This window comes from Miscanthus floridulus, chromosome 5 (genome assembly GCF_019320115.1).
Source record: "Miscanthus floridulus cultivar M001 chromosome 5, ASM1932011v1, whole genome shotgun sequence".
Lineage (NCBI taxonomy): Eukaryota > Viridiplantae > Streptophyta > Magnoliopsida > Poales > Poaceae > Miscanthus > Miscanthus floridulus.
Genome location: NC_089584.1, coordinates 135823638 through 135833650, shown reverse-complemented (window position 1 = coordinate 135833650; position 10013 = coordinate 135823638). Strand labels below are relative to the sequence as shown.

Sequence of the window (10013 nt, the reverse complement as noted above, 5' to 3'; positions counted from 1 at the left end):
CAGGGAAAGGTGCGTGTTACAGGGTGTTGCTCTTCGTGAGTGCCCCCTCGCCCCCCAGAAATGGCCCAAGTCCTTTCCTTTTATAGTTTGAAGGGAGGACAAGGGTAGTACATGTGCTAACTATATGGCGTCGTGCGAACAGAGGCGGCGTGTTCGAGCCCTGTAGCCTGTTCCTGTAGCGGTGTGGTCGTTGGAGTGGTCCGTCCTTGGAGCACTGGGGCGACGTGCTGGTCACATCCGATCCTGTGCGTCATGGGAGCTCCAGGGCTGCCTCGGAGCGGGTGCGGCGGTTAGCGTACGGGTCGCTGTGGATTGACTGCGCGCGAGGCCGAGGCTCGATTGGTGCCGAGGCCGAACCGCGGTGGGGGGTCTCGGCAGACGTGAATCCCGAGATAGCCGAGACCCTGGCGTAGAGTGCCGAGGCCTGGAGGGAGCGGTCGATCTGATACACTGGTTCGGAGGCGATGATGACCCGGGCCAGACTTCCCATGCCGCGTTGTCTTCGGGGCGGGGATTGCGGGGCACAGTGCGGGCACTGGTCGTGGGCACAGCGCCAGAATACAGTGGCCGATAATCCTCGCCGCGCCCTATCTCAGCCGGTATGGTGTTGAAGCGACTTCTTGTCCCGTCGGCCACTCCGTGGTGTCGAGCCGCCGTCCGGCTGAGATCGCGGGAGTGGTTGACGCATTAATAGGACGTGACATGTTGTCGGGAAGACCGGTCGAGGCGGGAGCGACGGGTTATTGACAAGCCAGCCTCGAGCGATACAGAGAATAGCTGTCTCATTCGAGGCTGTACGCACGGGGTCTCGGGCGAGACGGAGATTGGGCTCCTTGCCGAGGCCTTTCGCGAGAGACCTCGCGCGAGGCGGAGATTTCGTCAGGGCGCCGAGACCTCCCGTGCGAGGCCTCAGGCGAGGCGGAGAGCCGGTGATGAACCCATGGCTTACCTTCTGGCTTCGTTGTTGATGGGATTTAAGTGACTCTTTTGGTGTACGCTTGGGGTACCCCGTTCTATGTTACCCGACACTGAATTTTAAATAGTTTCACTTAAAAACTGTTGTTTTACATGTTTAGCAAAAACCAGCTCCTAAAGCTATTAGAGAAGCTCTACCAAACAGGACAATGGTCTTAAAAGAACCTTGAGAGAGTGTGAGGCAATCATCTTTTCCACACAGGTGGAGGTCTGATAACCTCTTCACTAAAGTGCGTGCTCCAAGCACACACTCCAGAATTACTGTGATAACTCAGGGTTCAGGGTTTCACCGTGCACGTAAAAGATACATATTGCTTACGCACAGTATCAATTTCTCAGATAGTTTAATACATTTCTAGAGAAATTGGGGTAGATAAGCAGTTGGAGAGAGCCAGAGAAGGAGAGAGATGGAGCAAAAGAAATTCACACTTTGCAGAGACACACAACTCGAGAGCTCTGTGACACAGCTCTGTTCCAGAAGCTACATTGTTAGGGGAGCCTCCGGGAGAGAGATCGAGATCAGAGTGACAAACGTAAAAACCCCATAGATATCAACACCAATCCGATTCACCGACAAACTAATAATTCAGTAGGCAGCCTCATTTTTAGGCTGTTCATCATCCCAACCAGCAAAGCCTCGACCGCTTCATCCGCACACGCGCGCATGCAGCCGCCTACACCTGGCTGGCGACGACCTTGCTATCGCCGACGACGGTGTCGGCGGCGGCCTTGGTCGTGGCCAGCTCCACGGCAGCGGCCACCTTCTTCGCGTCCTCGACGTCCGCGGCAGCAGCGGTCTCTCCCTTGCCGGCCGGCGCGGCGGGGCCCTTGTTTTTCCGGTAGATGAAGTACAGGATGAGCTGCACCAGGCCCAGGAAGCTCCCGCACCCGTTCGGGATCTGCACGCACGCACAGACAGCGCGGTTGCAGCGGCAGTGGCTGCGTTAGTAACGGGCATATTTCATGATGAAAAATTGGAAAACTTGGCCTAAGATATTTCATCCAAGTTTGTCGCGTTGGTGTACTGGAGTGGAGTGCAGTTTGTTTACTAGCATTGCGACAAGAAAGAGCGCGGCGCTGTTCCTCTGCCTGGTCCAATAGTCCTGCGTGCACAGGGGCACGGCGGCCCATCGGCAGCGCCGGCGTGCGCTGTGCCTGCGCTGCCTCTGCTTGTGGGTGGCCACCGCCAGGCCCACGCTACTGGCGCCCATGCCCGTGCATCGGCAGCGGCAGCGGCATCGGCATGTGCGCCTGGTTGGGCGGGACACCGAAAGGGCAACCGACGCCGGCCCGGGGGTACTGTACTGTACTGGCCAGAGGCGTTCAATGCTCAATGGCAACAGCTAGCGGTGCAGTATAGTACTGCACGTGCGTACGGCCGGCCGGTGTTCAGGTGCAGTTCAGGATCAGAGAGGGAGAGAAGCCTGCGTACAATGATGAAGGGGTCGCGGCCGAGGAGGCCGTAGATGAACCAGGAGGTGCCGCACAGGAACACGGCCAGGGAGAGCAGGAACGGCATGAACTCCACGCTCTTCGTCTTGATCACCAACCTCTGCACACACGCACAAGCACATGCTTGTTAATTAACTGATGCCGTGGATAGCAAGGACGCCCGGTCGCAAGCTAGCATCGATCGTTGCTTACCATGATGGAGAGCGGCGATGCGTACATGCAGATGGAGAAGATGGTGGCGGCGAGGCCGCAGAAGACCTTGCGGGCGTTGCCATGGAGGGCCAGCAGCGAGACGAGCACCACGGTGGTGAAGATGGAGGCGACGATGCTGAGGAGGCCCAGCATGCGGAGCCTGGCCCGCCGGTCCAAGGCAGAGACAGCGCCAGACCCGCCCATCGCGGTCGAGTACCCGAACTCGTAGCCGCCGTTGATCCCCAGCCTCGCGATGGGCTCGCCGTCGTAGCTCCTGGACAGCATCTGCGCGTTGGCGAACTGCTCCTGCCCGAACACGGAGCCTCCGAGGGAGCCCAGCGCCGCCGAGTGTCCAATGTTGATGAAGTTGTGCGCACCGTTCAGCATCGCGTTGCCGATGAACTCTGCCATCGCCTGCGGCCCGGTCGGCGGCGTGGACGCAGAAGCTGCCGCTGCCGCCTGCAAGGAAGAACGAAGAGTGAGGAATTAGCGGCCGACGCGAGCCACGTTCGCTCATCTACAACATGTGGTACGGTGTGAGATGGATGATATGTCGACGATCATCATGTACATCACCTGGTACTTGGAGAGCTCGTACTTGGCGCGGGCGAGGTCCTGCTGGAGGATGGAGATGACGCCAACGCAGCCGTAGACGGGGTCGCGGAGGCGCATGTCGGCCTCGTAGGCGAGCGAGTTCACGGCGTCCTCGCGCTGGAAGGGGTGGAGCTCGTTCAGCAGCTTGGTCACGTTACTGGCGCCGAAGACACGGTGCACGTGCACGAACTTCTGCGGGTTGTCCGGTGGGAAGTAGGGCGCGAACACGCAGTCCGGCTGGCACTTGCGGCGCAGGAACTTGCACGCAGCGCATGGCGAGCCCGTGCCACACACCGCGGCCGCGGCTGCTGAGGAAGAAGACGATGCCACGGTGATCACCGACCCCGATGGCGCCGGTACCGACGAAGCCATCCGTCTGCTGCCCTGGCACAAAGGATCACGAGCTGTGTGTTAGACTCTTGTTTCTCGTTTCTTTAGAAAGTTTTGGAAGCTGCTGGAAATCAGGGGGGAGAATAGAGAATCTGGCTGGACTTCCTCTTTTGCCAAAAATGAGAGGAATACTGCCCCAAATAAATTAGGGACGGACCCAGTAGATCAGATCCGAATACAAATAGCAACTTAGGGTTTGGGTGCTCGGTTTCGCACAGCAGGAAACAGGAAGGGGAGACCAAAGGGTGGGCGTACCAGGTGGTGCTCGTCGCCGGCGAAGAGTCCGAAGAAGACCAGGGCAACTGGTGTAGGGCTGCAGCGACCTGGACCTGGAGAAGACCTGGGTATACCTGGCGTAGTCGTCGCAGAGAGTGAGGCTGGGAGGGAGAGAGAGAGCGCAATCTGGGGGGCGGGGGCAAAGGAAGAAGAAAAGGCCCTTGCTGACCGGGGCCTTGTAGGGCCATTTACATGGGCTCAAGGATGGTGCAGACTTATACAGCGTCTTAGAGCTATCTTATCTGGTAGCAGTCATAATAGCAGCAGAAGTAGTAGTAAAATAATAATTAGTAAATAATAATAATAACGTTCCGGAAAATGAGCATGAGTCAGATATCATAATGATATGATTTTGATTTCCATCACTTCCATCGCCTGGGCAAGAACCACTCTCTCTCTCTCTCTCTCCCTTTTTAATTTAAAGTGCCGTCTAGATATTTATATCTAAATAAGTATATTATAAAAATATATTTAATGATTAGTCTAATAATACTTATTATATGCCATATATATTAGTAATCTCTTTTATACATTTAGTTAAAGTTAAATATATTCGACTCGTTTGGTCTATACGTGACAACGATAGTTAAAAAGGTACCGAGGGAGTGCATATCATCGAATTCTCACCGGTTTCTTTACTATGCACTGTGATCCTAATAATTATTTTGAACCCGGGCCAGACTTCCCATGTCGTGTTGTCTTCGGGGCGGGGATTGCGGGGCACAGTGCGGGCGCTGATCGTGGGGCACAACGCCAGAATACAGTGGCCGGTAATCCTCGCCGCGCCCTGTCTCAGCCGGTATGGTGTTGATGCGACTTCTTGTCCTGTCGGCCACTCCGTGGTGTCGAGCCGCCGTCCGGCTGAGATCGCGGGAGTGGTTGACGCATTAATAGGACATGACATGTTGTCGGGAAGACCGGTCGAGGCGGGAGCGACGGGTTATTGACAAGCCAGCCTCGAGCGATACGGAGAATAGCTGTCTCATTCGAGGTTGTACGCACGGGGCCTCGGACGAGACGGAGATTGGGCTCCTGGCCGAGGCCTTTCGCGAGAGGCCTCGCGCGAGGCGGAGATTTCGTCAGGGCGCCGAGACCTCCCGTGCGAGGCCTCAGGCGAGGCGGAGAGCCGCCATGGCTTACCTTCTGGCTTCGTTGTTGATGGGATTTAAGTGACTCTTTTGGTGTACGTTTGGGGTACCCCATTCTATGGTACTCGACACTGAATTTTAAATAGTTTCACTTAAAAACTGTTGTTTTACATGTTTAGCAAAAACCATCTCCTAAAGCTATTAGAGAAGCTCTACCAAACAGGACAATGGTCTTAAAAGAACCTTGAGAGAGTGCGAGGCAATCATCTTTTCCACACAGGTGGAGATCTGATAACCTCTTCACTAAAGTGCGTGCTCCAAGCACACACTCCAGAATTACTGTGATAACTCAGGGTTCAGGGTTTCACCGTGCACGTAAAAGATACATATTGCTTACGCACAGTATCAATTTCTCAGATAGTTTAATACATTTCTAGAGAAATTGGGGTAGATAAGCAGTTGGAGAGAGCCAGAGAAGGAGAGAGATGGAGCAAAAGAAATTCACACTTTGCAGAGACACACAACTCGAGAGCTCTGTGACACAGCTCTGTTCCAGAAGCTACATTGTTAGGGGAGCCTCCGGGAGAGAGATCGAGATCAGAGTGACAAACGTAAAAACCCCATAGAAATCAACACCAATCCGATTCACCGACAAACTAATAATTCAGTAGGCAGCCTCATTTTTAGGCTGTTCATCGTCCCAACCAGCAAAGCCTCGACCGCTTCATCCGCACACGCGCGCATGCAGCCGCCTACACCTGGCTGGCGACGACCTTGCTGTCGGCGGCGGCCTTGTTGGTCGTGGCGTCGGCCAGCTCCACGGCGGCGGCCACCTTCTTCGCGTCCTCGACGTCCGCGGCAGCAGCGGCCTCTCCCTTGCCGACCGGCGCGGCGGGGCCCTTGTTTTTCCGGTAGATGAAGTACAGGATGAGCTGCACCAGGCCCAGGAAGCTCCCGCACCCGTTCGGGATCTGTACGCACGCACAGACAGCGCGGTTGCAGCGGCAGTGGCTGCGTTAGTAACGGGCATATTTGGACTGCATGAAACTGACATGATTTCATGATGAAAAATTGGAAAACTTGGCCTAAGATATTTCATCGTAGTTTGTCGCGCTGGTGTACTGAAGTGGAGTGCAGTTTGTTTACTAGCATTGCGACAAGAAAGAGCGCGGCGCTGCTCCTCTGCCTGGTCCAAGAGTCCTGCGTGCACAGGGGCACGGCGGGCCATCGGCAGCGCCGGCGTGCGCTGTGCCTGCGCTGCCTCTGCCTGTGGGTGGCCACCGCCACGCCCACGCTACTGGCGCCCATGCCCGTGCATCGGCATCGGCAGCGGCATCGGCATGTGCGCCTGGTTGGGCGGGACACCGAAAGGGCAACCGACGCCGGCCCGGGGGTACTGTACTGTACTGGCCAGAGGCGTTCAATGCTCAATGGCAACAGCTAGCGGTGCAGTATAGTACTGCAGTCGTTTCCAAGTACCCATCGGACGACAGGCGCGCGGCACGTGCGTACGGCCGGCCGGTGTTCAGGATCAGAGAGGGAGAGAAGCCTGCGTACACTGACGAAGGGGTCGCGGCCGAGGAGGCCGTAGATGAACCAGGAGGTGCCGCACAGGAACACGGCCAGGGAGAGCAGGAACGGCATGAACTCCACGCTCTTCGTCTTGATCACCAACCTCTGCACACACGCACAAGCACATGCTTGTTAATTAACTGATGTCGTGGATAGCAAGAGCCAAGGACGCCCGGTCTTAAGCTAGCATCGATCGTTGCTTACCATGATGGAGAGCGGCGATGCGTACATGCAGATGGAGAAGATGGTGGCGGCGAGGCCGCAGAAGACCTTGCGGGCGTTGCCATGGAGGGCCAGCAGCGAGACGAGCACCACGGTGGTGAAGATGGAGGCGACGATGCTGAGGAGGCCCAGCATGCGGAGCCTGGCCCGCCGGTCCACCGCGAAGATGAGGAAGATCACCACGTAGATGACCTCGATCACCGACCCCGTCCCGTTGATCGTCGACACCAGGATGTTGTTCGGGGACACGAACGGCAGGCCGTACCTGTATGCATATAAATTTCACACAAACGAATCAACACAAAATTCAGACGAATGCATGATGATTGATGAGCTAGCACATCGATCTTCACATGCATGCAAGGGTGCGTGAAAACCAAACGGGACGCCTTGAATTTTCTTGCCCAGCCAAATCCTCCATCATCATAACCAAAATCATCCATCAGCATCATAACCAAAAAGAAAAGGCATGAAAACTATCTGTTTGGACCTACAATACAAACACTTGAATGTGAAGCTGCATGTGCGAGCACAAGGGCCGCGAGGCCCACATGTCATCTCCATCCTGGCAATGCCGACAGGCTGCTCCCACGGGCTGTGGTGCAGTGCAATAAAACCTTTTCCCTTTCATTGCAGTCGTTGTCACAGTGCTGGCGAGTGGGTTGGCCAGAGGCTACGCTAAGAGCCAAGTGTTTGCTTCATCCATCCAGGCCAGCAAACCATGCAGCATTTCTGAAATGTAAAACTATACTACACGCCGGTTTTACTGGTTTAGAGCCACTGCATAATATATATCATGTCACAAGAATACAAAAGTATACAGTGTCTACTGTATACTGATTAATCTGGCCACTCTACCATTCTTTGCAGTGTCATAATATATATCATATCACAAGAACCCGCTGAAGAATAGCTAAAGCCTCTAATTAATCTGCGAGTCAATTTACTGAAGAAACAGAAATGATGCGAAGTGCTCATCGAAAGGTCGTGTCTCTCTGAGAGCAGTTAGTTACCAAGCTGATAGGAGGCAGTTGAGCAGCGTCATGTTGTAGGGCACGCCGGAGAAGTCCTCCGTCGACCGCTTCCTGATGATCCTCCAGAAGGTGACACTGCAAAGAATTCGCCAGATTTTCTCACCGGTCAGAGGAAACAAACATGCGCCGTGCTGTGCTGCCCCTGACGGCGGAGGCAGAGGAGGCAAGAAAAAGGTGCGGCATGGTTGTGAAGAAGAAGAAGAAGAAGCATTCCGGATGGAGAAAAGATGCTTAGATGCTTGTTTAAAAAAAAAATGAAATTCAGAGTTTCACTAGAAAGCTAGGATTGAACCTAAAAGATGCTAAAACCTTTCTCTCCCCACTCATCCATTCTCCCCTTGTTCTAGTCTTTGTCATGTAGGAGTAGTAAGTAATATATTGCTTCTCTGCTTTCATTTTTTTACGCATGGACGCGGACAGTGAGGAACAGAAGGATTCAGGTACATGGAATCAAAAACTTACACAGGCGACAGGAAGAGGAAGAGCGCAATGACATTCCCTAGCAAACAGATCCAATAGAGATTAGACGAACCCACTAAACCACAGCTCAGATAGGTGCAGTATTATACAAGAACAAGAGAAGACCATCATCAGCTAGAGGCAGCAATGGCATGATGACACTGACCAGAAACTCCGAAGAAAAACTTGGCGATATGCTCCATCTCGGACTACGGCCCTTCAACTTCTTCTTTGCTTATCGCTGGCCTTGAACCCTCTGCTGCTGGCAGTGGCGGATGCAGGATGGGAACACAGAGGAGGCTAAATAATAAAGATTTAAGACTAAGGCTAGAAATTAATGGTGATTTGAGGCTAAATAACCAGCCCCTTTGGATCCGCCCCTGCCTGCTGGCCTGAACCCAAACGGAGCAGAGGTGGAAGAGAGGGGGTAGTGGACTGGACTCCTTCACGGTCCAGGGGAGGACACCCAACGAGCAGTTAGCTAGCTCTGAAAGGTTGGTGGGCGCGCAATAGCCAACGCAAATCCGGTGTGTTTGTGCTCGTGTCACTTGGTGCAGCAGGAAATGAGCGGTGTGGCGTATATATAAAGAGCAGACTGCAGAGGAAGGTTGATCTTGGGAGGTAGAGGTAGGACCGACCGTAGGAGAAGAGGCCAAATACGTACGTAGATGGTGTCTGTATGAGAGTTTAAAGTTCGGAGGGAAGCCCATACGTTCTTATCTTCCTTATTAGTCAATTTAGTGAGGAGTCAAAGTGCCTGAAAACTGTCATTGTCTGTGGTAAATACGTACGTAAGATAGACAAGCTACACACGTAGCTTCCTGTACTGTACGGCTACATGGAGAAGCATGCGTTATGCGTACGTGTCTCTGCAACAGTCGTGCGTCGTCCTACCCTGATGATGATGGCTTGGCACGCAACGGAACGGAAATCTTGTTAAGTTGCTAAACAGGAGCAGGAGCGTACACTTCTGCAGCGCCAACGGCCAAATCCTCGGAGTGGAATGGCAGAATGACGAAAGCAGCAGCAGCAGAATTCGCGTTTCGGCTGCGGCCTGCGGCCCCGCCATGTGGCTACGGCCTACCCTACCCGGCCTCACGGGACAAACAGATCCCCATGGGCCATGGCCAACTGACCGCTGACGAAATGGGGATCCTGCCGAGCACGTACGGCGTACCGTTCACGGGAGGATCCTCGTTACGCGGTCATGCGATCGGTGGCGAGCGTTACGTGGCACCGTTCGGCGGCGGAGGACCCGGAGCAGCGAGCGCGGCGGTGGCCACGGAGGGTGGAGCCGCGTGGCTGGAGGCAGGCAACACGGCGTTCCGCGCGAGAAGGCGACGACGACGACGACAAGAGTCGCCGCCGGCGCAATTCACGGCTGTCCCGTCCGCGTCCGAGAGCGTTTTGCCGATCCAATCAAATCCCCTGGTCGCAGCGCGGCGGGTGGGCGGCCGGCGCGTGTCCTCCTCCGATCCGTCCGGTTCTCCCTCGAGTCCTTAAACCCTCCCGGCAAGTCGGCAACGAGGTGTGCACCGCACGCTACTGCAATCCAAACCTGGCGTGTCAAGGCGTCGACAACAATGCAGGGTCAAGCTCCCCCTGCAGTGCAACAAGAGCGGCGGTGCACCGTGCACTGGTCTCGACGGGACGGTGGAGGGGCTACTGTCTGCTGTGCTCAGCGCTCAGGTCAGGCATGCATGTGCCATCTCCTGCGTAGACACAGGAAGGCGCAGAAAAGAGGTCACTCGTCACCTTG

The 10013-nt window shown here is 54.9% G+C and overlaps 2 protein-coding genes across 3 annotated transcripts; both read right to left on the bottom strand.

Annotated features, from left to right (window-relative positions):
* Positions 1 to 1280: 1280 nt before the first annotated feature.
* LOC136453745 (LOB domain-containing protein 6-like) lies at positions 1281 to 4067 on the bottom strand. Of its 2 annotated transcripts, none has more exons than XM_066454301.1 (5): positions 3859 to 4067; positions 3196 to 3592; positions 2620 to 3078; positions 2408 to 2527; positions 1281 to 1874 (listed from the first exon to the last, which is right to left on the bottom strand). In XM_066454301.1, exons 1-5 carry the CDS (start codon positions 4065 to 4067, stop codon positions 1650 to 1652), a joined length of 1410 nt encoding a protein of 469 aa, XP_066310398.1. In that variant the 3' UTR covers positions 1281 to 1649. The 2 variants fall into 2 exon arrangements, with proteins under 2 accessions (XP_066310398.1, XP_066310399.1); XM_066454302.1 differs by having other exon boundaries at positions 3196 to 3597; positions 3859 to 4065.
* Positions 4068 to 5322: 1255 nt separating this feature from the next.
* Positions 5323 to 8820, bottom strand: LOC136450890 (bidirectional sugar transporter SWEET1a-like). The gene is made up of 6 exons (XM_066451552.1): positions 8421 to 8820; positions 8258 to 8294; positions 7775 to 7870; positions 6744 to 7026; positions 6525 to 6644; positions 5323 to 5938 (listed from the first exon to the last, which is right to left on the bottom strand). The coding sequence occupies exons 1-6, from the start codon at positions 8455 to 8457 to the stop codon at positions 5720 to 5722; spliced, it is 792 nt and encodes a 263-aa protein (XP_066307649.1). The 5' UTR covers positions 8458 to 8820; the 3' UTR covers positions 5323 to 5719.
* Between the last annotated feature and the right edge of the window lie 1193 nt (positions 8821 to 10013).

Coding starts and splice junctions, on each gene's coding strand:
- LOC136453745 (XM_066454301.1), bottom strand. CDS start 4,067: ATGGCCCTACAAGGCCCCGGTCAGCAAGGGCCTTTTCTTCTTCCTTTG. Junction 2,528..2,619: donor CATCGCCGCTCTCCATCATG/GTAAGCAACGAT, acceptor GCGTGTGTGCAG/AGGTTGGTGATCAAGACGAA. Junction 1,875..2,407: donor GCCGCGACCCCTTCATCATT/GTACGCAGGCTT, acceptor GCGTGCGTGCAG/ATCCCGAACGGGTGCGGGAG.
- LOC136450890 (XM_066451552.1), bottom strand. CDS start 8,457: ATGGAGCATATCGCCAAGTTTTTCTTCGGAGTTTCTG. Junction 8,295..8,420: donor GTTTTTCTTCGGAGTTTCTG/GTCAGTGTCATC, acceptor TCTGTTTGCTAG/GGAATGTCATTGCGCTCTTC. Junction 5,939..6,524: donor GCCGCGACCCCTTCGTCAGT/GTACGCAGGCTT, acceptor GCGTGCGTACAG/ATCCCGAACGGGTGCGGGAG.